Source organism: Panulirus ornatus, chromosome 30, assembly GCF_036320965.1.
Source record: "Panulirus ornatus isolate Po-2019 chromosome 30, ASM3632096v1, whole genome shotgun sequence".
NCBI classification, from domain to species: domain Eukaryota; kingdom Metazoa; phylum Arthropoda; class Malacostraca; order Decapoda; family Palinuridae; genus Panulirus; species Panulirus ornatus.
In genome coordinates, this window is record NC_092253.1 from 18,822,523 (window position 1) to 18,848,902 (window position 26,380).

The 26,380-nt window shown below is 40.6% G+C and overlaps 1 protein-coding gene across 2 annotated transcripts in view; it reads left to right on the forward strand.

The window, feature by feature from the left end:
* LOC139758437 (uncharacterized) overlaps positions 1-9,513 on the forward strand; it is a 247,495-nt gene extending 237,982 nt beyond the window's left edge. For both annotated transcript variants that reach the window (XM_071679843.1, XM_071679842.1), the window contains one exon: positions 7,538-9,513. In XM_071679843.1, the coding sequence (XP_071535944.1) occupies positions 7,538-8,990 (1,453 nt within the window). In that variant the 3' untranslated portion in view covers positions 8,991-9,513. The remainder of the gene's footprint in view (positions 1-7,537) is intronic.
* Positions 9,514-26,380: the final 16,867 nt, after the last annotated feature.

A 26,380-nucleotide genomic window follows, 5' to 3' on the forward strand; every position in this document is an offset into this window, starting at 1 on the left:
TTGCGCTACCTCGCAAACGCGGGAGACAGCGACAAAGTATAAAAAAAAAAAAAAAAAAAAAAAAGAGGATATGAAATATGCTTATATCACCAAGTAATATAGCATCCATAACTTGCTTAAAAAAAAAAAGAACTCAAGCTCAAATAGTGGAGACATGATTACTGAACAGAAAAAGATGAGTGAAAGTAAATGAATATTAATTTTACCTCCTCATTACTACACATTTTTATATTTGTACAGCAGATGTTAGGTACCTAATATTAAATACATATATAAGTAGAGGTGATGTGAGAAGGAGATGGAGTGAGTATTTTGAAGGTTTGTTGAATGTGTTTGATGATAGAGTGGCAGATATAGGATGTTTTGGTCAAGGTGGTGTGCAAAGTGAGAGGGCTAGGGAGAATGATTTGGTAAACAGAGAAGAGGTAGTAAAAGCTTTGTGGAAGATGAAAGCCGGCAAGGTGGCGGGTTTGGATGGTATTGTAGTGGAATTTATTAGAAGAGGGGGTGACTGTATTGTTGACTGGTTGGTAAGGTTATTTAATGTATGTATGGCTCATGGTGAGGTGCATGAGGATTGGCGGAATGCTTGCATAGTGCCATTTTACAAAGGCAAAGGGGATAAAAGTGAGTGCTCAAATTACAGAGGTATACGTTTGTTGAGTATTCCTGGGACATTATATGGGAGGGTATTGATTGAGAGGGTGAAGACATGTACAGAGCATCAGATTGATGAAGAGCACTGTGGTTTCAGAAGTGGTAGAGGATGTGTGGATCAGGTGTTTGCTTTGAAGAATGTATGTGAGAAATACTTAGAAAAGCAAATGGATTTGTATGTAGCATTTATGGATCTGGAGAAGGCATATGATAGAGTTGATAAAGATGCTCTGTGGAAGGTATTAAGAATATATGGTGTGGGAGGCAAGTTGTTAGAAGCAGTGAAAAGTTTTTATCAAGGATGTAAGGCGTGTATACATGTAGGAAGAGAGGAAAGTGATTGGTTCTCAGTGAATGTAGGTTTGCGGCAGGGGTGTGTGATGTCTCCATGGTTGTTTAATTTGTTTATGGATGGGGTTGTTAGGGAGGTAAATGCAAGAGTTTTGGAAAGAGGGGCTAGTATGCAGTCTGTTGTGGATGAAAGATCTTGGGAAGTGAGTCATTTGTTGTTCACTGATGATACAGTGTTGGTGGCTGATTTGTGTGAGAAACTGCAAAAGCTGGTGACTGAGTTTGGTAAAGTGTGTGAAAGAAGAAAGCTGAGAGTAAATGTGAATAAGAGCAAGGTTATTAGGTACAGTAGGGTTGAGGGACAAGTCAATTAGGAGGTAAGTTTGAATGGAGAAAAACTGGAGGAAGTGAATTTTAGATATCTGGGAGTGGATATGGCATCAGATGGAACCAAGGAAGCGGAAGTGAATCATAGGGCGGGGGAGGGGGCAAAAGTTCTGGGAGCGTTGAAGAATGTGTGGAAGTCGAGAACATTATCTCGGAAAGCAAAAATGGGTATGTTTGAAGGAATAGTGGTTCCAACAATATTATATGGTTGCGAGGCATGGGCTATAGATAGAGTTGTGCAGAGGAGGATGGATGTGCTGGAGATGAGATGTTTGAGGACAATATTCGGTGTGAGGTGATTTGATCAAGTTAATAATGATAGGGTAAGAGATGTGTGGTAATAAAAAGAGTGTGGTTAAGAGAGCAGAAGAGGGTGTTTTGAAATGGTTTGGTCACATGGAGAGAATGAGTGAGGAAAGATTGACCAAGAGGATATATGTGTCAGAGATGGAGGGAACAAGGAGAAGTAGGAGACCAAATTGGAGGTGGAAAGATGGGGTGAAAAAGATTTTGAGTGATCGGGGCCTGAACATGCAGGAGGGTGAAAGGCATGCAAGCAATAGAGTGAATTGGAACGATGTGGTATACCGGGGTCGACATGCTGTCAGTGGATTGAACCAGGGCATGTGAAGTGTCTGGGGTAAACCATGGAAAGTTCTGTGGAGCCTGGATGTGGAAAGGGAGCTGTGGTTTCAGTGCATTATTACATGACAGCTAGAGACTGAGTGTGAACGAATGTGGCCTTTGTTGACTTTTCCTAGCGCTACCTCGCACACATGAGGGGGAGGGGGTTGTTATTTCCTGTGTTGTGGGGTGGAGATGGGAATGAATAAAGGCAGACAGTATGAATTATGTACATTTGTATATATGTATATGTCTGTGTGTGTATATATAGGTATAGGTTGAGATGTATAGGTATGTATATTTGCATGTGTGGACGTGTGTGTATATACATGTGTATGTGGGTGGGTTGGGTCATTCTTTCATCTGTTTCCTTGCGCTACCTTGCTAACGCAGGAGACAGCAACAAAGCAAAATAAATATAAGTAAAATATGAATAAGGGATAATGTATCAAGATGGTAATATATCAATAAAATCAACAAACAAGGAGCTACTTACAGCATGAGCAGGTGACTGAGCATATGTAAACATTTATATATCAGTTACTGTGTTGCTCCCTTATGGCAGCAAGCACGGGGATGTGATTGGACTTTCATGAATGTTAGGGTACTCTTGCTTGATACAGTGGAGGGAAAAAACTTGAGGCCATTGGGTAAACAACATCATATGGCTATGAATGTCAAAGTAGATATATCTGCCTTTTGCAACAAAAGATTGGTTGGCGCTGCCAATCACCCTAATATGATAATAAGAACAGTGATAAAGTACCATAGCCTCGTATTTTTTCTCACAAGACAGCTGGATAGCTTATGCAGAATCCCTCATCATGTCACATATTCTGAGTCATTACCATCATCACCTTCCTTTACATTTTTCCTCCTAAACATAAGATGTTTATGTCTCTACAACTACAACATTCACTCTTAACTCATTCTTCATTATACTGTTATTGATTATTGGATGCATCCAGTCTTGTGGAACCATCATATTCTATATTGTTAAGTACATTGCATGAAATTATTGGTAAACAACATTTCTCCTGTTACGTGATCCATTCCATGAGTTTTACCACAGCGGTAGGTCAGAAATGAAGATTGGTACCAAGTAGTACAGTAGCTACAAACCAAAATTAAAGAAGCAAAGTGATCAAAACTCAAATTTAAGGAAGCATGATGATACTAAGTCATATTCAAAGAATATTTATCCATAAGAAAACTTTGAGCCTGAGTACACTGTTGTGCTGTTGTACACCTATAAATGTATTTATACATATCTCAAAAAGCCACTACTTGTTACACTATCTCTCACTACAATAAGGAACAACTTGGGCAAGTCTCGGACCTAAATTGGTAAACTCCTTTGCACCTGATGTCACATACCCTGTGTGGCATTTGGATTAAATCACTTTTATGGAGTATGAAATTTGTACAAAGTCTTGTCTTTCTCCCATCTATCCATTCTGTTTATATTTCTGGTGCCCTTTCCTTATGGGAACTCCCATCTAGGGATGGCTATGATAACATTCTCCATTTATTCCTCTCCTTACCTCCCTCACATACATCATTTCATACCTTCTTCCTCAATTTCTCTCCAGTACTCTTCCCCTCTATTTCCCTTGTCACAGGTGGTCCTCTTCTCACACCAGCCCCTCTAAGCATTCTGTCATACACTCTCCCTGTAAACTCCCCTCTTCCATTCTTTCCACATGCCCAAACCACCTCAGAGTATTATGTTTCACCCCCTCTACCAGTATACAATACATGCCTTTTGCATTCCTTACCATACCAAATCTCTCATACACCTCCTCATTTCATTCTTCAGTCTATCTAGTCATACCACATACTCTTCTCAATTAGCTCATTTTCACCGCCTGGATTCTTGACTTCTGTGACTCATTCTATGTCCATGTGTTCGCTGCACTGGTCAGGGTCAGGAGGCTCATGCTTTCCCTTAATCCTTTGTTTACTTCCATACTTACATCTCTACCCTTCATAACTCTGTTAAGGACCGAGTGACTCTTCCTTCTTGTACTGCTCCTCCCTTATCTCTCCTTCTGTATCACTAGACTTAGTCAAGATAGCTCCCAAATACTTAAATTCTGTCATCTCTTCCAATCTTTCTCCCTTCCATATATGTAACACAGCTTAGTTCACTTTCTCCTGTCACACTATACTGCTTTATACAGCATTCATACTTTCACAGTGTTTCCTTTCTATCACCATTACCTTTCTTTTACCTGCATTTACCTTCAATTACCTACACTTATGCTCATTGTAAAACACACTTACAACCTTCTGCAACTCCTCTTCCCTCTCAGTAAACAAAACAGTGTCATCTGTAAACAGGCTTGTCACTAACCACCATACCTCACCACCACAGTCCATCTCTGTGCCCCCTTTCCCTAGTTTTGCTTTCATCTCTTATCACTCCAGAGTGACTTTACACCCACATATTACCAAAACTTTTGCTTAACTCTCTATCCACTGTTACACATGCATTTCCTCTATAACAGGCTTTCACTTCATCTAACAGTTGTCCCCCTACCCCATGTGTCCTCAATGCATCCCATAAAGCATAACACTTGACTGTCATACACTTTCATAAGATCCATAAAAGCTTCATACAACTTCTTAACCTTTCACTAGATACTTTCTATAGTCATTCTCACCTCAAAAATATGATCCACTTATCCCCTACCTTTTCTAAAACCCCTTGCTCCTCACTTATTCTGCATTCATTGACTTCCATCACTCTATCAGTTGACACTATACTATTGCTTACACTTTTCCTGATATATTTCAGATTTATTCCCCTATAGTTGCTAAATGCATTCTAAACATCTTTTTCTTTGAATAAAGAAACAATAATAGTGTTCACCCAATCCTCTGGCATAACCCACTTCCATGCTAAATTACATATCTAATGCATCCACTCTATCACACTTTCTCCTCCATACTTCATCATTTCAACCATAATCCTATCCAATGCGGGAACTTTTCCCACCGTCAAACTCATTATCACTGCTTTTACCTCCCTTCTTACTATATCCCCTTGTATCCTTTTCTTTCCATCTAGACTACATACCCATCCATGTAAAAATTGCTTTTTCACCTTCATTTGTCATTTCTTCAAAATACTCTCCATCTTCCTTTCACTTCCTCCTTTTGATTTATAACTCCCCTTCCTTGCTTCCCACATTGCCATTTCCACTTACATCTACCTCTTTCCTATTTCATCTCCTTCCAGTACAATTTTTTATTTTTCCTTGAACTTTTCACCCAACTTTCTTCCAAAATCTTCATCTACTCTTTCTTTGCTTTCCTCTTTCAGTTTCTTAACATTCCACATACCCACTGTATATTATTCCATCCTCCTTTGCAAAACTTCTACTGTTACATTCCTTTTTTAGCAATCTAACATATGCCTTATTCTTCTTTTTCACAGCATTTCAAGTCTTGTGTGTCCACCGTGCCTTTCCCGTTTGATTGTTATATCACAAAAATACTAATTAAACAACCTTTAACAGTCTTTTTCTAAACATTTTAAACACCTCATTCACACATAACTGCTTCCTTACATTCACTGCACTTTCATCTAAACTTTCTGTTACCCTTCTTTCATACTTGCATTCTTTCTGATTCATCTCATTTACTAACACTTTTACCTTTCCATTCTTCCTTATGCTGTACCCCTGCTTCTCCCTCATCCTCACCTCTATAGGAACTTCAAAAGAGTCAGAATCTCTAGAAAATCTTTTCACAACTCTAGCATCCAGCACAACCTATCTCAATCTTTCATCCTTTGCCTTATAGTAAATAAAACCCTTTTATTTTCTCTTCCATCATTTCTCATCCATATACATCTGTGGATTATCCACAGGCTAACTTCCATTCTCATTTACTTCAGGCACTCCCTATTTACCAATTATCTTGCTAGTGTCATCACATCCCACCTTCACATTCATATCACCCATTACTACTATCTTTCTGTTCATCAGCCCATTTATACAGTCATTTGAAATGATCTGGAAAAGCTTCATTTCATCCTTAACTCTCACAGTCTTCATATTGTAAGGTGCTTATACACATACCAATGCATACTTTACAATTCCAGTCTTTTCTTTTACTCACATGATTCTTGATCTGTTTCATCCATGCTGAGCAACACCCTTTTATAATCTTAGTGATAGCACAGTTGCACATCCTTTCCCTCTTCTCTAATGAGTTTCAGTCATTCTCATCCACACCTCCTTCTGCATCCTCTCACAACTTGTATTCATCTTTTCCATACACCCTGCCCAAGGAGATGGGTTTCCCCTATCCCAGCAAATCTAAACTTTAACACTTAAATTTCTCCAGAGCCTCCCTCCTTTTTACTCTCACTATTCATCCCATTAACATTCAGGGCCATCGCCATCAATCACTCATTCCTTTGACTCCCTAGCATAGCTGGTGGACTTAAGTGCTGCTCCATACCCTTCAGTGCCACTAGCAGAGGGCAACTCCAGCACAGTGTCTCCCAGAGACAGTGGGGCTCTTAGATTGTCCAAAAAAATAAACTTTCAGTACTCCTTAAGTGTTTATCTGTTGTAAAACTTATTGCGCTGATGGGATTGGGCAACATCTCCCCCTTCAGTTCCACCCTTAAAGGGTTACTAATCAGATCACCAAAAGAAGGCAGGGTGAGACTTAGATACACTAGAAAACTAGGGTATCCCCTCCAGGCACTGAATTTCAACTTTTCCCAATTATTGAGCTTTGCATTGTAGTAGCAGCACCTTGGTAATAATACTGCCTTCTGTCATAATACCATATAGTTTCAGATGAATGGACTGATATACAGGGAATGTAGTGGTATGTGTAATTACCCGCCCCCAAGGTTATGTAGAAAACCTTTTTCAGAACTATCTTTTGTACATCAGAGTTTTTGTCTAGGGTGACAGAAGGCATGACAGGTATACATAAACTTCCTTTCTGCATATACGAACAAACTGTATCTTAGAGTATAAGTAATGAAGGCTATGAGTCTGCCCCTTTTCAAGAAAAGATAAAACTTGGCCATAAACTTTAAACTGACTTAGAACATGAACACTGAAGAGGTTGCTGAGTAAATTATGATATTTTGTATTTTTAGTGAAATCAGCTAAAAATTCAAGTACTTCAGATTTGTGGTTTGAATACACCAACCAACTTAAGATGAAATCTTTATAAAAAAAAAGATTGCATTCGTCATGAGTAACTGTATGGCTAATCATTAAAAATGTGAATTTTAACAGAATTTTTTATTGAAGTAATAATTAGCTGGGTGTACCATTAGTTTTTCTATCCCTCCTATATTGCCTTTTTATTATTGATTTTGATTAGTGCAGAAGGTTAATTTATTACAATTCTTAACTACAGCATTCATGCATTATACATTTTAAGTTTAATATCATAAACCTACGCATTATACAGATCAGCTTTTTGTATGGTACCAGATATCATGGTTTTTCCTTTTCCTTTTAAGAAGTAATTTTTATCACATCATATTAGACAAAATGATTTGCATTCAAGTCTCTTATTCACATCCATCTTATTGCAGGTTTAAGAAAAGTCAAGAAAATGGTATGGAAATCAACTGGGTGATGTCAGAAACAGACCGAATGGTGCTGTGGAAGAACAGACTGGCTAAGCAGCGCCATGTCCAGGAAGAAAAGATAAAGAACAAAGTGTATGGAGATCTCCCGAGATCACTGGATCCTGAGGAAGCTGATAAACTGAAGAATCTTGCTGCTCTTCAGGAGGCGACATTCAGATCCATCCCCTATCCGGAAGACTGCTATGGTGATAGCATAGAAGCATTAGCTAATCTTTTTGTTTGTATATGTAAAAAATTAGGAATGTTCTTTTACAAAGTTGAAGACTTCCAGGAGATCTGTAAGCCAGATCAGTCTCTTTTACTCAAGAATGGAATTGGCATGTCAATATACCTCCATGGTGCATATTTGTATGATTATGAAAAAGAGATTTGGCCTGCTGAGTGTAATAAAGATGCTCTAAAGATTCCACCAATCACTATGGCCACTCTTCGAAAGTTTACAGTTTTACCTGAAGCCTTTAATGCCATTATGAAATTTTACAGTAAGTATGCTAGAGATCTGAAAGATGAAATTGTTCTTGCACTCATTTGTGTGATTGCATTCTTTCAGCCAGATGATCCTCAGTTTCAAAATCCTGAAAAGATTCAGGATATTCAATTGAAGTACCTGGAACATCTTCGACATTACTTAAAGGCTAAGGAGGGTGAAGTTGGTGTGAAGGTAACTTTTCCCAAACTTCTTGTTGGACTTGCTGATGTTAAAGAAATTCTGGAATTTCATAGTAAAGTAGATATCAAACCTACTATTAACCACCAACAGATTTCTACCCAAACATCGGTAAAGAACCAGATGTCAGCAGTAAGTGAATTGTTTCAGAGGACTTCTCAGGGATTGCTACCAGAGTTTTCTTCAATTTTAACTGCTGCAGAAAAGAAACTACCATTATGGCAGTGTACAACTGCTGTTAAAAGAAAGAAGCAACCAAACACAGGTATAATTGTTTGTGGAGATCAGTTTTATCACAATCAGACAAACCAGATATTTGGTGGAGACCCCCAAACTGATATGATTATTACAAATCCAATGGAACAAATAGACCGATTCATGAGGAAACATAAGTTGCCCATTGCACAAATCAGTGAAATCACAGATCACAGAGATGATCATGAAAGTAATAAAAACTACAAGAAAAGCACGTTGGACAGGGAGTCTGGAAGGACAACTAGCACTGCTTCTCTACTTAATTCTGATAGACAGTTACAGCTCATGCCATCTGGTAGTAATGGGGAATGTAATTTGCCTACCACAGTAGACAAGAAGAGAGCAGTTGAGATTCTGTGTGATATCTTACAACATATATCTTGTACTGATAATGAAGACTTTATTCAGTCATTAAAACAAAATTTATCACCACATCTCATGATAAATCTAGCTCACAAGTTGTCTCCATCATAGCAATGATTACATCAGGTAGTTTTAAGCCTTCAGTACATTCATCCAGAACTGAAATTTTAATGATTATATAAATATAATATATTTAATCAGCATAAGCCATAAAAAGCTGACATTCTTAAATCTCAGTGACTGAAATTATGGTTTCAGTGTTTCCTGCCAGGTGGTTTCAGTAGTGTCATGGATCTCACTCTGGGATCACTTTTGCTCATGTACCTGCTATAATGTCAGTTTATTCTTAATACTGTTCATAATTTATTTTGTTGAACTGCAGTGCACTTATTTGAAATGTGCCATTGCATCCAGACAAAATATCAGAATAAATCCAAGCTGAAGAAATGTCTTTTAACTGTCAATAGTAGTAACTAGGTTCTTTTATACAGCTTACTTTATTCAGTACTTAACTTTTCTAGCACAGACATGTGTAATGTATTTCCATATTATTTGATATTTTATTATATTAATATTGTCTGCCACACATTCTCAAACTTAACTGTGTCCTTCAAAGACTTGTTTATAATTTTTATCTTAATTGTTTCACTCTTTACATATACCTTCTTTTTTTTTGGTTCCATGTTCTATTATTCTCCATATTTTCTGCATTTGTTGAGATAATCCTCATTCTTTACAACTATATTTGTTACTGAAAGAAAGATGGGGACTACCTTTCCTATATAACAGCTAAGGCAATGCATGATATCTTTACCAATATTGTGTATTTTGGGAATTACTGTTGGACATTAGATACTGCAAGGTGTGAAAATTACTAGTAATTGAGGTCTAAATATTTAACTGCAGAGAAAAATTAACATGATGAAGACTGATTTTATGTACTATTTGATGAATTTGTACATTTCAAAAGTTATATTTCACCAGTTATCTTGCTACAGGATCCCTTTTTATGGGGTTATTGCAACCCTCAAGAAGTTTACCACATCCATCAACTGAGATCTCTTCTTTAGGTAGGGAGAGTACAGGGCATCTGAGGAGTACCACAGGCACTTGGTGTCTTAAATATGGGAGGAGGATCTTCGGTATGAAGTGTCCTATATGTTCAATTTATGCTTGTAATGTTAAAGAAACAGGTAAAGTCTATATATAGATAGGGTGGATATAGTGGAGGTGAAATGTTTGATGACAATATGCAGTGTTAGGTGCTTAGATTGTGTAAATACTGAAAGGTTAAGAGAGATGTGTGGTAATGAAGGGAGTATAATTGTAAGAGCAGAGAAGGGTATGATAAAATAATTTTGACTTGTGGAGAAAATGAGTGAGGTTGACAAAGAGGATATATGTGTCAGAAGTAGAAGGAACAAAGGGAACAAGGAGATTGAATTGGAGATGGAAGGATGAAGTGAAAAAGATTTCAGTTATCTGAGCCTGAACATACAGGAGTGTGGCTTGTGTGCATGAAATAAAGTGAATTGGGATGATGTGGTACACTGTCAATGGACTGAACTAAGGCATGTGAAGCATCTTGAGCAAACCATGAAAAGTTCTGTTGGGGCCTGCTTGTGGATAGGGAGCTGTGGTTTCGATGCATTACACATAACGGAGCTGTGGTTTCGATGCATTACACATGACAACTAGAGAATGGATATGAGGAGATGTAGGCTTTCTTCATTTGTTCCTGGCACTACTGCACTAATTTGGGAAACAGGGATCAAGTATGAAAAATTATATATATATATCCATTTATTTATATCATACTGAATCTCTGTTTCCCGCGTCAGCGAGGTAGCACAAGGAAACAGATGAAGAATGGCCCAATAACTCATGTATATATATATATATATATATATATATATATATATATATATATATATATATATATATATATATATATATATATATATAAACACCCACACATACATACATATAAATTTCAACATATACATACATATACATTTCACCGTATACATACATATACATTTTTTTTTTTTTTTTTTTTTTTTTTTTTTTTTTTTTTTTTTTTATACTTTGTCGCTGTCTCCCGCGTTTGCGAGGTAGCGCGAGGAAACAGACGAAAGAAATGGCCCAAACCCCATACACACGTACATACACACGTCCACACACGCAAATATACATACCTACACAGCTTTCCATGGTTTACCCCAGACGCTTCACATGCCTTGATTCAATCCACTGACAGCACGTCAACCCCTGTATACCACATCGCTCCAATTCACTCTATTCCTTGCCCTCCTTTCACCCTCCTGCATGTTCAGGCCCCGATCACACAAAATCTTTTTCACTCCATCTTTCCACCTCCAATTTGGTCTCCCTCTTCTCCTCGTTCCCTCCACCTCCGACACATATATCCTCTTGGTCAATCTTTCCTCACTCATTCTCTCCATGTGCCCAAACCATTTCAAAACACCATCTTCTGCTCTCTCAACCACGCTCTTTTTATTTCCACACATCTCTCTTACCCTTACGTTACTTACTCGATCAAACCACCTCACACCAGACATTGTCCTCAAACATCTCATTTCCAGCACATCCATCCTCCTGCGCACAACTCTATCGATAGCCCACGCCTCGCAACCATACAACATTGTTGGAACCACTATTCCTTCAAACATACCCATTTTTGCTTTCCGAGATAATGTTCTCGACTTCCACACATTTTTCAAGGCTCCCAAAATTTTCGCCCCCTCCCCCACCCTATGATCCACTTCCGCTTCCATGGTTCCATCCGCTGACAGATCCACTCCCAGATATCTAAAACACTTCACTTCCTCCAGTTTTTCTCCATTCAAACTCACCTCCCAATTGACTTGACCCTCAACCCTACTGTACCTAATAACCTTGCTCTTATTCACATTTACTCTTAACTTTCTTCTTCCACACACTTTACCAAACTCAGTCACCAGCTTCTGCAGTTTCTCACATGAATCAGCCACCAGCGCTGTATCATCAGCGAACAACAACTGACTCACTTCCCAAGCTCTCTCATCCCCAACAGACTTCATACTTGCCCCTCTTTCCAGGACTCTTGCATTTACCTCCCTAACAGCCCCATCCATAAACAAATTAAACAACCATGGAGACATCACACACCCCTGCCGCAAACCTACATTCACTGAGAACCAATCACTTTCCTCTCTTCCTACACGTACACATGCCTTACATCCTCGATAAAAACTTTTCACTGCTTCTAACAACTTGCCTCCCACACCATATATTCTTAATACCTTCCACAGAGCATCTCTATCAACTCTATCATATGCCTTCTCCAGATCCATAAATGCTACATACAAATCCATTTGCTTTTCTAAGTATTTCTCACATACATTCTTCAATGCAAACACCTGATCCACACATCCTCTACCACTTCTGAAACCGCACTGCTCTTCCCCAATCTGATGCTCTGTACATGCCTTCACCCTCTCAATCAATACCCTCCCATATAGTTTACCAGGAATACTCAACAAACTTATACACAGATATATACGTATAAACACATGTACATATTCATACTTGCTGCCTTCATCCATTCCCTTCGCCACCCCGCTGCTAAATCCACTCCCAGATATCTGAAATACTTCACTTCCTCAATTTTGTCTCCATTTAAACTTACCTCCCAATTGACTTATCCTTCAACCCTCCTGAACCCAATAACCTTACCCTTATTCACATTTATTCTCAGCTTTCTTCTTTCACACACTTTACTAAATTCAGTCACCAACTTCTGCAGTTTCTCATTCGAATCAGACACAAGCGCTGTATCATTTAGTGAACAACAACTGACTCACTTTCCAAGTCATCTCATTCACAACAGACTGCATACTTGCTCCTCTCTCCAAAACCCTTGCATTCACCTCCCTAACAACCCCATCCATAAACAAATTAAACAACCATGGAGACATCAAGCACCTCTGCCGCAAACTGACATTCACTGGGAACCAATTACTTTCCTCTCTTCCTACTTGTACACATGCCTTACATCCTCGATAGAAACATTTCACTGCTTCTAGCAACTTACCTCCCACACCATATACTCTTAATACCTTCCACAGAGCATCTCTGCCAACTCTTATCATATGCCTTCTCCAGATCCATAAATGCTACATACAGATCCATCTGTTTTTCTAAGTATTTCTCACATACATTCTTCAAAGCAAACACCTGATCCACCCATCCTCTACCACTTCAGAAACCACACTGCTCTTCCCCAATCTGATGCTCTGTACATGCCTTTACCCTCTCAATCAATATCCTCCCATATAATTTCCCAGGAATACTCAACAAGCTTATACCTGTGTAATTTAAACACTCACCTTTATCCCCTTTGCTTTTGTACAATGGCAATATGCATGCATTCCCCCAATCCTCAGGCACTTCACCATGAACCATACATACATTGAATATCCTTACCAGCCAGTCAACAACACAGTCACCCCCTTTTTTTTAATAAATTCCACTGCAATACCATCCAAACGCGCCACCTTGCCGGCTTTCATCTTCCGCATAGCTTTCACTACCTCTTCTCTGTTTACCAAACCAATCTCCCTGACCCTCTCACTTCGCATGCCACCTCAACCAGAACATATATATATATATATATATATATATATATATATATATATATATATATATATATATATATATATATATATATATATATATCCCTAAATACATCCCATTCCTCCCCCACTCCCCTTACTTCCATTGTTCTCACCTTTTTCCATTCTGTACTCAGTCTCTCCTGGTACTTCCTCACACAAGTCTCCTTCCCAAGCTCACTTACTCTCACCACCCTCTTCACCCCAACAATCCAATAACGCTCTCTGGCCCTCTCTCCTACTTACATAAGTATACTTATGTATATCTCGCTTTTTAAACCAGGTATTCCCAATCATCAGTCCTTTTTCAGCACATAAATCTACAAGCTCTTCACCATTTCCATTTACAACACTGAACACCCCATGTATACCAATTATTCCCTCAACTGCCACATTACTCACCTTTGCATTCAAATCACCCATCACTATAACCCGGTCTCGTGCATCAAAACCACTAACACACTCATTCAGCTGCTCCCAAAACACTTGCCTCTCATGATCTTTCTTCTCATGCCCAGGTGCATATGCACCAATAATCACCCATCTCTCTCCATCAACTTTCAGTTTTACCCATATTAATCGAGAATTTACTTTCTTACATTCTATCACATACTCCCACAACTCCTGTTTCAGGAGTATTGCTACTCCTTCCCTTGCTCTTGTCCTCCCACTAACCCCTGACTTTACTCCCAAGACCTTCCCAAACCACTCTTCCCCTTTACCCTTGAGCTTCGTTTCACTCAGAGCCAAAACATCCAGGTTCCTTTCCTCAAACATACTACCTATCTCTCCTTTTTTCACATCTTGGTTACATCCACACACATTTAGGCACCCCAATCTGAGCCTTTGCGGAGGATGAGCACTCCCCGCATGACTCCTTCCTCTGTTTCCCATTTTAGAAAGTTAAAAAAGTACAAGGAGGGGAGGATTTCTGGCCCCCCGCTCCCGTCCCCTCTAGTCGCTTTCTACGACACGCGAGGAATGCGTGGGAAGTATTCTTTCACCCCTATCCCCAGGGATAATATATATATATATATATATATATATATATATACATACACACACACACACACACACACACACACACACACACACACACACACACATACGCACATATACACACACACACACACATACATATATATACATATGAAAAATGTAAGAAACAATTTAGAAAACTGAAACTTCTAGCTTGAAATGAAATGAAAAATGAATGTGATGGATTGCGCAAAAGATGCTTGTGGCATGAGAAGAGTGGGAGATGGGTTGATTAGAAAGGGTAGTGAGTGGTGGGATGAAGAAGTAATAGTATTAGTGAAAGAGAAGAGAGAGGCATTTGGACGATTTTTGCAGGGAAAAAATGCAATTGAGTGGGAGATGTATAAAAGAAAGAGACAGGAGGTCAAGAGAAAGGTGCAAGAGGTGAAAAAAAGGGCAAGTGAGAGTTGGGGTGAGAGAGTATCATTAAATTTTAGGGAGAATAAAAAGATGTTCTGGAAGGAGGTAAATAAAGTGCGTAAGACAAGGGAGCAAATGGGAACTTCAGTGAAGGGCGCAAATGGAGAGGTGATAACAAGTAGTGGTGATGTGAGAAGGAGATGGAGTGAGTGTTTTGAAGGTTTGTTGAATGTGTTTGATGATAGAGTGGCAGATATAGGGCGTTTTGGTCGAGGTGGTGTGCAAAGTGAGAAGGTTAGGGAAAATGATTTGGTAAACAAAGAAGAGGTAGTAAAAGCTTTGCGGAAGATGAAAGCCGGCAAGGCAGCAGGTTTGGATGGTATTGCAGTGGAATTTATTAAAAAAGGGGGTGACTGTATTGTTGACTGGTTGGTAAGGTTATTTAATGTATGTATGACTCATGGTGAGGTGCCTGAGGATTGGCGGAATGCGTGCATAGTGCCATTGTACAAAGGCAAAGGGGATAAGAGTGAGTGCTCAAATTACAGAGGTATAAGTTTGTTGAGTATTCCTGGTAAATTATATGGGAGGGTATTGATTGAGAGGGTGAAGGCATGTACAGAGCATCAGATTGGGGAAGAGCAGTGTGGTTTCAGAAGTGGTAGAGGATGTGTGGATCAGGTGTTTGCTTTGAAGAATGTATGTGAGAAATACTTAGAAAAGCAAATGGATTTGTATGTAGCATTTATGGATCTGGAGAAGGCATGTGATAGAGTTGATAGAGATGCTCTGTGGAAGGTATTAAGAATATATGGTGTGGGAGGCAAGTTGTTAGAAGCAGTGAAAAGTTTTTATTGAGGATGTAAGGCATGTGTACTTGTAGGAAGAGAGGAAAGTGATTGGTTCTCAGTGAATGTAGGTTTGCGGCAGGGGTGTGTGATGTCTCCATGGTTGTTTAATTTGTTTATGGATGGGGTTGTTAGGGAGGTGAATGCAAGAGTTTTGGAAAGAGGGGCAAGTATGAAGTCTGTTGGGGATGGGAGAGCTTGGGAAGTGAGTCAGTTGTTGTTCGCTGATGATACAGCGCTGGTGGCTGATTCATGTGAGAAACTGCAGAAGCTGGTGACTGAGTTTGGTAAAGTGTGTGAAAGAAGAAAGTTAAGAGTAAATGTGAATAAGAGCAAGGTTATTAGGTACAGTAGGGTTGAGGGTCAAGTCAATTGGGAGTTGAGTTTGAATGGAGAAAAACTGGAGGAAGTAAAGTGTTTTAGATATCTGGGAGTGGATCTGACAGCGGATGGAACCATGGAAGCGGAAGTGGATCATAGGATGGGGGAGGGGGCGAAAATTCTGGGAGCCTTGAAGAATGTGTGGAAGTCGAGAACATTATCTCGGAAAGCAAAAATGGGTATGTTTGAAGGAATAGTGGTTCCAACAATGTTGTATGGTTGCGAGGCATGGGCTATGGATAGAGTGGTGCGCAGGAGGATCGATGTGCTGGAAATGAGATGTTTGAGGACAATGTGTGGTGTGAGGTGGTTTGATCGAGTAAGTAACGTAAGGGTAAGAGAGATGTGTGGAAATAAAAAGAGCGTGGTTGAGAGAGCAGAAGAGGGTGTTTCGAAATGGTTTGGGCACATGGAGAGAATGAGTGAGGAAAGATTGACCAAGAGGATATATGTGTCGGAGGTGGAGGGAACGAGGAGAAGAGGGAGACCAAATTGGAGGTGGAAAGATGGAGTGAAAAAGATTTTGTGTGATCGGGGCCTGAACATGCAGGAGGGTGAAAGGAGGGCAAGGAATAGAGTGAATTGGAGCGATGTGGTATACTGGGGTTGACGTGCTGTCAGTGGATTGAATCAGGGCATGTGAAGCGTCTGGGGTAAACCATGGAAAGCTGTGTAGGTATGTATATTTGCGTGTGTGGACGTATGTATATATATATGTGTATGGGGGTGGGTTGGGCCATTTCTTTCGTCTGTTTCCTTGCGCTACCTCGCAAACGCGGGAGACAGCGACAGCAAAAAAAAAAAAAAAAATATATATATATATATATATATATATATATATATATATATATATATATATATATATATATAGGGGAGAAAGAATACTTCCCACGTATTCCCTGCGTGTCGTAGAAGGCGACTAAAAGGGAAGGGAGCGGGGGGCTGGAAATCCTCCCCTCTCGTTTTTTTTTAATTTTCCAAAAGAAGGAACAGAGAAGGGGGCCAGGTGAGGATATTCCCTCAAAGGCCCAGTCCTCTGTTCTTAACGCTACCTCGCTATCGCGGGAAATGGCGAATAGTATGAAAAAAAAAAAAAAAAAAAAAATATATATATATATATATCAGAGGCCAAGAGAAAGGTGCAAGAGGTGAAAAAGAGGGCAAATGAGAGTTGGGGTGAGAGAGTATCATTAAATTTTAGGGAGAATAAAAAGATGTTCTGGAAGGAGGTAAATAAAGTGCATAAGACAAGGGAGCAAATGGGAACTTCAGTGAAGGGCGCAAATGGGGAGGTGATAACAAGTAGTGGTGATGTGAGAAGGAGATGGAGTGAATATTTTGAAGGTTTGTTGAATGTGTTTGATGATAGAGTGGCAGATATAGGGTGTTTTGGTCGAAGTGGTGTGTAAAGTGAGAGGGTTAGGGAAAATGATTTGGTAAACAGAGAAGAGGTAGTAAAAGCTTTGCAGAAGATGAAAGCCGGCAAGGCAGCAGGTTTGGATGGTATTGCAGTGGAATTTATTAAAAAAGGGGGTGACTGTATTATTGACTGGTTGGTAAGGTTATTTAATGTATGTATGACTCATGGTGAGGTGCCTGAGGATTGGCGGAATGCGTGCATAGTGCCATTGTACAAAGGCAAAGGGGATAAGAGTGAGTGCTCAAATTACAGAGGTATAAGTTTGTTGAGTATTCCTGGTAAATTATATGGGAGGGTATTGATTGAAAGGGTGAAGGCATGTACAGAGCATCAGATTGGGGAAGAGCAGTGTGGTTTTAGAAGTGGTAGAGGATGTGTGGATCAGGTGTTTGCTTTGAAGAATGTATGTGAGAAATACTTAGAAAAGCAAATGGATTTGTATGTAGCATTTATGGATCTGGAGAAGGCATATGTTAGAGTTGATAGAGATGCTCTGTGGAAGGTATTAAGAATATATGGTGTGGGAGGCAAGTTGTTAGAAGCAGTGAAAAGTTTTTATCGAGGATGTAAGGCATGTGTACGTGTAGGAAGAGAGGAAAGTGATTGGTTCTCAGTGAATGTAGGATTGCGGCAGGGGTGTGTGATGTCTCCATGGTTGTTTAATTTGTTTATGGATGGGGTTGTTAGGGAGGTGAATGCAAGAGTTTTGGAAAGAGGGGCAAGTATGAAGTCTGTTGGGGATGAGAGAGCTTGGGAAGTGAGTCAGTTGTTGTTCGCTGATGATACAGCGCTGGTGGCTGATTCATGTGAGAAACTGCAGAAGCTGGTGACTGAGTTTGGTGGAGTGTGTGAAAGAAGAAAGTTAAGAGTAAATGTGAATAAGAGCAAGGTTATTAGGTACAGTAGGGTTGAGGGTCAAGTCAATTGGGAGGTAAGTTTGAATGGAGAAAAACTGGAGGAAGTAAAGTGTTTTAGATATCTGGGAGTGGATCTGGCAGTGGATGGAACCATGGAAGCGGAAGTGGATCATAGGGTGGGGGAGGGGGGGGGGAAATCCTGGGAGCCTTGAAGAATGTGTGGAAGTCGAGAACATTATCTCGGAAAGCAAAAATGGGTATGTTTGAAGGAATAGTGGTTCCAACAATGTGGTATGGTTGCGAGGTGTGGGCTGTGGATAGAGTTGTGCGCAGGAGGATGGATGTGCTGGAAATGAGATGTTTGAGGACAATGTGTGGTGTGAGGTGGTTTGATCGAGTAAGTAACGTAAGGGTAAGAGAGATGTGTGGAAATAAAAAGAGCGTGGTTGAGAGAGCAGAAGAGGGTGTTTTGAAGTGGTTTGGGCACATGGAGAGAATGAGTGAGGAAAGATTGACCAAGAGGATATATGTGTCGGAGTTGGAGGGAACGAGGAGAAGTGGGAGACCAAATTGGAGGTGGAAAGATGGAGTGAAAAAGATTTTGTGTGATCGGGGCCTGAACATGCAGGAGGGTGAAAGGAGGGCAAGGAATAGAGTGAATTGGATCGATGTGGTATACCGGGGTTGACGTGCTGTCAGTGGATTGAATCAGGGCATGTGAAGCGTCTGGGGTAAACCATGGAAAGCTGTGTAGGTATGTATATTTGCGTGTGTGGACGTATGTATATACATGTGTATGGGGGTGGGTTGGGCCATTTCTTTTGTCTGTTTCCTTGTGCTACCTCGCAAACGCGGGAGACAACGACAAAGCAAAAAAAAAAAAAAATCAGAGAGGAAAGTGATTGGTTCTCAGTGAATGTAGGTTTGCGGCAGGGGTGCGTGATGTCTCCATGGTTGTTTAATTTGTTTATGGATGGGGTTGTTAGGAAGATGAATGCAAGAGTTTTGGAAAGAGGGGCAAGTAAGCAGTCTGTTGTGGATGAGACAGCTTGGGAAGTAAGTCAGTTGTTGTTTGCTGATGATACAGTGCTGGGGGCGGATTCGGGTGAGAAACTGCAGAAGCTGGTGACTGACTTTGGTAAAGTGTGTGAAAGAAGAAAGCTGAGAGTAAATGTGAATAAAAGCAAGGTTACTAGGTACAGTAGGGTTTAGGAACAAGTCAATTGGGAGGTAAGTTTGATTGGAGAAAAACTGGAGGAAGTGAAGTGTTTTAGATATCTGGGAGTGGATTTGGCAGCGGATGAAACAATTGAAGTGGGAGTGAATCATAGGGTGGGGAGGGGCGAAAGTCCTGGGAGCGTTAAAAAATATGTGGGAGTCGAGAACGTTATCTTGGAAAGCAAAAATGTGTATGTTTGAAGGAATAGTGGTTCCATCAATGATATATGGTTGCGAGGCATGGGCTATGGATAGAGTTGTGCGCAGGAGGGTGGATATGCTGGAAATGAGATGTTTGAGGACATTGTGTGGTGTGAGGTGGTTTCATCGAGTAAGTAATGTAAGGGTAAGAGAGATGTGTGGAAATAAAAAGAGCGTGGTTGAGAGAGCAGAAAAGGGTGTTTTGAAATGGTTTGGGCACATGGAGAGAATGAGTGAGGAAAGATTGACCAAGAGGATATATGTGTCGGAGGTGGAGGGAACGAGGAGAAGTGGGAGACCAAATTGGAGGTGGAAAGATGGAGTGAAAAAGATTTTGAGTGATCGGGGCCTTAACATGCAGGAGGGTGAAAGGAGGGCAAGGAATAGAGTGAATTGGATCGATTTGGTACACCGGGGTTGAGGTGCTGTCAGTGGATTGAATCAGGGCATGTGAAGCGTCTGGGGTAAACCATGGAATGTTCTGTGGGGCCTGGATGTGGAAAGGGAGCTGTGGTTTCGAGCATTATTGCATGACAGCTAGAGACTGAGTGTGAACGAATGGGGCCTTTATTGTCTTTTTCTAGCGCTACCTCGCACACATGAGGGGGGAGGGGGATGGTATTCCATGTGTGGCGAGGTGGCGATGGGAATGAATAAAGGCAGACAGTGTGAATTGTGTGCATGGGTATATATGAATGTGTCTGTGTGTGTATATATATGTGTACATTGAGATGTATAGGTATGTATATTTGCGTGTGTGGACGTGTATGTATATACATGTGTATGGGGGTGGGTTGGGCCATTTCTTTCGTCTGTTTCCTTGCGCTACCTTGCAAACGCAGGAGACAGCGACAAAGCAAAATAAATAAATATAAATAAAAATATATATATATATATATATATATATATATATATATATATATATATATATATATATATATATATATATATATATATATATATATATATAAGGGGAAGAGTGGTTTGGGAATCTGGGGAGTAAAGTCAGGGGTTAGTGAGATGACAAGAGCAAGGGAAGGAGTAGCAATACTCCTGAAACAGGAGTTGTGGGAGTATGTGATAGAGTGTAAGAAAGTAAATTCTCGATGAATATGGGTAAAACTGAAAGTTGATGGAGAGAGGTGGGTGATTATTGGTGCATATGCACCTGGGCATGAGAAGAAAGATCAAGAGAGGCAAGTGTTTTGGGAGCAGCTGAATGAGTGTGTTAGTGGTTTTGATGCACGAGACCGGGTCATAGTGATGGGTGATTTGAATGCAAAGGTGAGTAATGTGGCAGTTGAGGGAATAATTGGTATACATGGGGTGTTCAGTGTTGTAAATGGAAATGGTGAAGAGCTTGTAGATTTATGTGCTGAAAAAGGACTGATGATTGGGAATACCTGGTTTAAAAAGCGAGATATACATAAGTATACTTATGTAAGTAGGAGAGATGGCCAGAGAGCGTTATTGGATTACGTGTTAATTGACAGGCGTGCGAAAGAGAGACTTTTGGATGTTAATGTGCTGAGAGGTGCAACTGGAGGGATGTCTGATCATTATCTTGTGGAGGCTAAGGTGAAGATTTGTATGGGTTTTCAGAAAAGAAGAGTGAATGTTGGGGTGAAGAGGGTGGTGAGAGTAAGTGAGCTTGAGAAGGAGACCTGTGTGAGGAAGTACCAGGAGAGACTGAGTACAGAATGGAAAAAGGTGAGAACAATGGAAGTAAGGGGAGTGGGGGAGGAATGGGATGTATTTAGGGAATCAGTGATGGATTGCGCAAAAGATGCTTGTGGCATGAGAAGAGTGGGAGGTGGGTTGATTAGAAAGGGTAGTGAGTGGTGGGATGAAGAAGTAAGAGTATTAGTGAAAGAGAAGAGAGAGGCATTTGGACGATTTTTGCAGGGAAAAAATGCAATTGAGTGGAAGATGTAGAAAAGAAAGAGACAGGAGGTCAAGAGAAAGGTGCAAGAGGTGAAAAAAAGGGCAAATGAGAGTTGGGGTGAGAGAGTATCATTAAATTTTAGGGAGAATAAAAAGATGTTCTGGAAGGAGGTAAATAAAGTGCGTAAGACAAGGGAGCAAATGGGAACTTCGGTGAAGGGCGCAAGTGGGGAGGTGATAACAAGTAGTGGTGATGTGAGAAGGAGATGGAGTGAGTATTTTGAAGGTTTGTTGAATGTGTTTGATGATAGAGTGGCAGATATAGGGTGTTTTGGTCGAGGTGGTGTGCAAAGTGAGAGGGTTAGGGAAAATGATTTGGTAAACAGAGAAGAGGTAGTGAAAGCTTTGCGGAAGATGAAAGCCGGCAAGGCAGCAGGTTTGGATGGTATTGCAGTGGAATTTATTAAAAAAGGGGGTGACTGTATTGTTGACTGGTTGGTAAGGTTATTTAATGTATGTATGACTCATGGTGAGGTGCCTGAGGATTGGCGGAATGCGTGCATAGTGCCATTGTACAAAGGCAAAGGGGATAAGAGTGAGTGCTCAAATTACAGAGGTATAAGTTTGTTGAGTATTCCTGGTAAATTATATGGGAGAGTATTGATTGAAAGGGTGAAGGCATGTACAGAGCATCAGATTGGGGAAGAGCAGTGTGGTTTCAGAAGTGGTAGAGGATGTGTGGATCAGGTGTTTGCTTTGAAGAATGTATGTGAGAAATACTTAGAAAAGCAAATGGATTTGTATGTAGCATTTATGGATCTGGAGAAGGCATATGATAGAGTTGATAGAGATGCTCTGTGGAAGGTATTAAGAATATATGGTGTGGGAGGAAAGTTGTTAGAAGCAGTGAAAAGTTTTTATCGAGGATGTAAGGCATGTGTACGTGTAGGAAGAGAGGAAAGTGATTGGTTCTCAGTGAATGTAGGTTTGCGGCAGGGGTGTGTGATGTCTCCATGGTTGTTTAATTTGTTTATGGATGGGGTTGTTAGGGAGGTGAATGCAAGAGTTTTGGAAAGAGGGGCAAGTATGAAGTCTGTTGGGGATGAGAGAGCTTGGGAAGTGAGTCAGTTGTTGTTCGCTGATGATACAGCGCTGGTGGCTGATTCATGTGAGAAACTGCAGAAGCTGGTGACTGAGTTTGGAAAAGTGTGTGGAAGAAGAAAGTTAAGAGTAAATGTGAATAAGAGCAAGGTTATTAGGTACAGTAGGGTTGAGGGTCAAGTCAATTGGGAGGTGAGTTTGAATGGAGAAAAACTGGAGGAAGTGAAGTGTTTTAGATATCTGGGAGTGGATCTGGCAGCGGATGGAACCATGGAAGCGGAAGTGGATCATAGGGTGGGGGAGGGGGCGAAAATCCTGGGAGCCTTGAAGAATGTGTGGAAGTCGAGAACATTATCTCGGAAAGCAAAAATGGGTATGTTTGAAGGAATAGTGGTTCCAACAATGTTGTATGGTTGCGAGGCGTGGGCTATGGATAGAGTGGTGCGCAGGAGGATGGATGTGCTGGAAATGAGATGTTTGAGGACAGTGTGTGGTGTGAGGCGGTTTGATCGAGTGAGTAACGTAAGGGTAAGAGAGATGTGTGGAAATAAAAAGAGCGTGGTTGAGAGAGCAGAAGAGGGTGTTTTGAAGTGGTTTGGGCACATGGAGAGGATGAGTGAGGAAAGATTGACCAAGAGGATATATGTGTCGGAGGTGGAGGGAACAAGGAGAAGAGGGAGACCAAATTGGAGGTGGAAAGATGGAGTGAAAAAGATTTTGTGTGATTGGGGCCTGAACATGCAGGAGGGTGAAAGGAGGGCAAGGAATAGAGTGAATTGGAGCGATGTGGTATACCGGGGTTGACGTGCTGTCAGTGGATTGAAGCAGGGCATGTGAAGCGTCTGGGGTAAACCATGGAAAGCTGTGTAGGTATGTATATTTGCGTGTGTGGACGTATGTATATACATGTGTATGGGGGGGGTTGGGCCATTTCTTTCGTCTGTTTCCTTGCGCTACCTCGCAAACGCGGGAGACAGCGACAAAGTATAAAAAAAAAAAAAAAAAAAATTATATATATATATATATATATATTTTTTTTTTTTTTTATACTTTGTCGCTGTCTCCCGCGTTTGCGAGGTAGCGCAAGGAAACAGACGAAAGAAATGGCCCAACCCCCCCCCATGTAGATTTATGTGCTGAAAAATGACTGATGATTGGGAATACCTGGTTTAAAAAGCGAGATATACATAAGTATACTTATGTAAGTAGGAGAGATGGCCAGAAAGCGTTATTGGATTACGTGTTAATTGACAGGCGTGCGAAAGAGAGACTTTTGGATGTTAATGTGCTGAGAGGTGCAACTGGAGGGATGTCTGATCATTATCTTGTCGAGGCTAAGGTGAAGATCTGTATGGGTTTTCAGAAAAGAAGAGTGAATGTTGGGGTGAAGAGGGTGGTGAGAGTAAGTGAGCTTGAGAAGGAGACCTGTGTGAGGAAGTATCAGGAGAGACTGAGTACAGAATGGAAAAAGGTGAGAACAATGGAAGCAAGGGGAGTGGGGGAGGAATGGGATGTATTTAGGGAATCAGTGATGGATTGCGCAAAAGATGCTTGTGGCATGAGAAGAGTGGGAGGTGGGTTGATTAGAAAGGGTAGTGAGTGGTGGGATGAAGAAGTAAGAGTATTAGTGATATATATATATATATATATATATATATATATATATATATATATATATATATATATATATATATATGCGCTACCTCGCAAACGCGGGAGATATATATATATATATATATATATATATATATATATATATATATATATATGAAGAGAGGGGCAAGTATGCAGTCTGTTGTGGATGAGAGGTCTTGGAAAGTGAGTCAGTTGTTATTCGCTGATGATACAGCGCTGATGGCTGATTTGGGTGAGAAACTGCAGAAGCTGGTGACTGAGTTTGTTAAAGTGTGTGAAAGAAGAAAGCTTAGAGTAAATTTGAATAAGAGCAAGGTTATTAGGTTCAGTAGGGTTAAGGGATAAGTGATTTAGAAGGTAAGTTTGAATGGAGAAAAATTGGAGGAAGTGAAGTGTTTTAGATGTCTGGGGGTTGATTTAGTAGTGGATGGAACCATGGAAGTGGAAATGAGTCACAGGGCGTGGAAGGGGGTGAAAGTTCTGGGAGTGTTGAAGAATGTTTGAAAGGCGAGAATGTTATCTCGGAGAGCAAAAATGGGTATATTTGAAGGAATAGTGGTTCCAACAATGTTATATGGTTGCAAGGCATGGGCTATGGATAGGGTTGTGTGGAGGAGGGTGGATGTGTTGGAACTGAGATGTCTGAGGATAATATGTGGTAAGAGGTGGTTTGATCGAGTAAGTAATGAAAGGGTAAGAGAGATGTGTGGTAATGAAAAGAGTGTGGTTGAGAGAGCAGAAGAGGGTGTATTGAAATGGTTTGGTCACATGGAGAGAGTGAGTGAGGAAAGATTTATAAAGAGAATATATGTGTCAGAGGTGGAGTGAATGAGAAGTAGGAGATCAAATTGGAGGTGGAAGGATGGAGTGAAAAAGATTTTGAGCCATTGGGGCCTGAATGTGCTGGAGGGTGAAAGGTGTGTAAGGAATAGAGTGAATTGGAATGATGTGGTATACCGGGGTCAACATGCTGTCAGTGGATTGAACCACGGCATGTGAAGCATCTGGGGTAAACCATGGAAAGTTTTATGGGGCCTAGATGTGAACAGGGAGCTGTGGTTTCAGTGCATTACACATGTCAGCTAGAGACTGAATGTGAACAAATGTAACCTTTCTTGTCTTTTCCTAGTACTACCTTGCACGCGCGCACGCATGCGCTTGGGGGAGGGGGGTGCCATATCATGTGTGGCGGGATGGCAACAGGGATGGATGAGGGCAGCAAGTATGAATATGTACATGTGTATATATGTGTATGTCTGTGTATGTATATTTATACGTTGAATAGTATAGGTATGTATATGTGCGTATGTGGACGTGTATGTATATATATGTGTATGTGGGTGGGTTGGGCCATTCTTTCATCTGTTTCCTTGCGCTACCTCGCTCACGCGGGAGACAGCGACAAAGTATAATGAAGGGAGGAATGGGATGTATTTAGGGAATCAGTGATGGATTGCGCAAAAGATGCTTGTGGCATGAGAAGAGTGGGAGGTGGGTTGATTAGAAAGGGTAGTGAGTGGTGGGATGAAGAAGTAAGAGTATTAGTGAAAGAGAAGAGAGAGGCATTTGGACGATTTTTGCAGGGAAAAAATGCAATTGAGTGGGAGATGTATAAAAGAAAGAGACAGGAGGTCAAGAGAAAGGTGCAAGAGGTGAAAAAAAGGGCAAACGAGAGTTGGGGTGAGAGAGTATCATTAAATTTTAGGGAGAATAAAAAGGATGTTCTGGAAGGAGGTAAATAAAGTGCGTAAGACAAGGGAGCAAATGGGAACTTCAGTGAAGGGCGCAAATGGGGAGGTGATAACAAGTAGTGGTGATGTGAGAAGGAGATGGAGTGAGTATTTTGAAGGTTTGTTGAATGTGTTTGATGATAGAGTGGCAG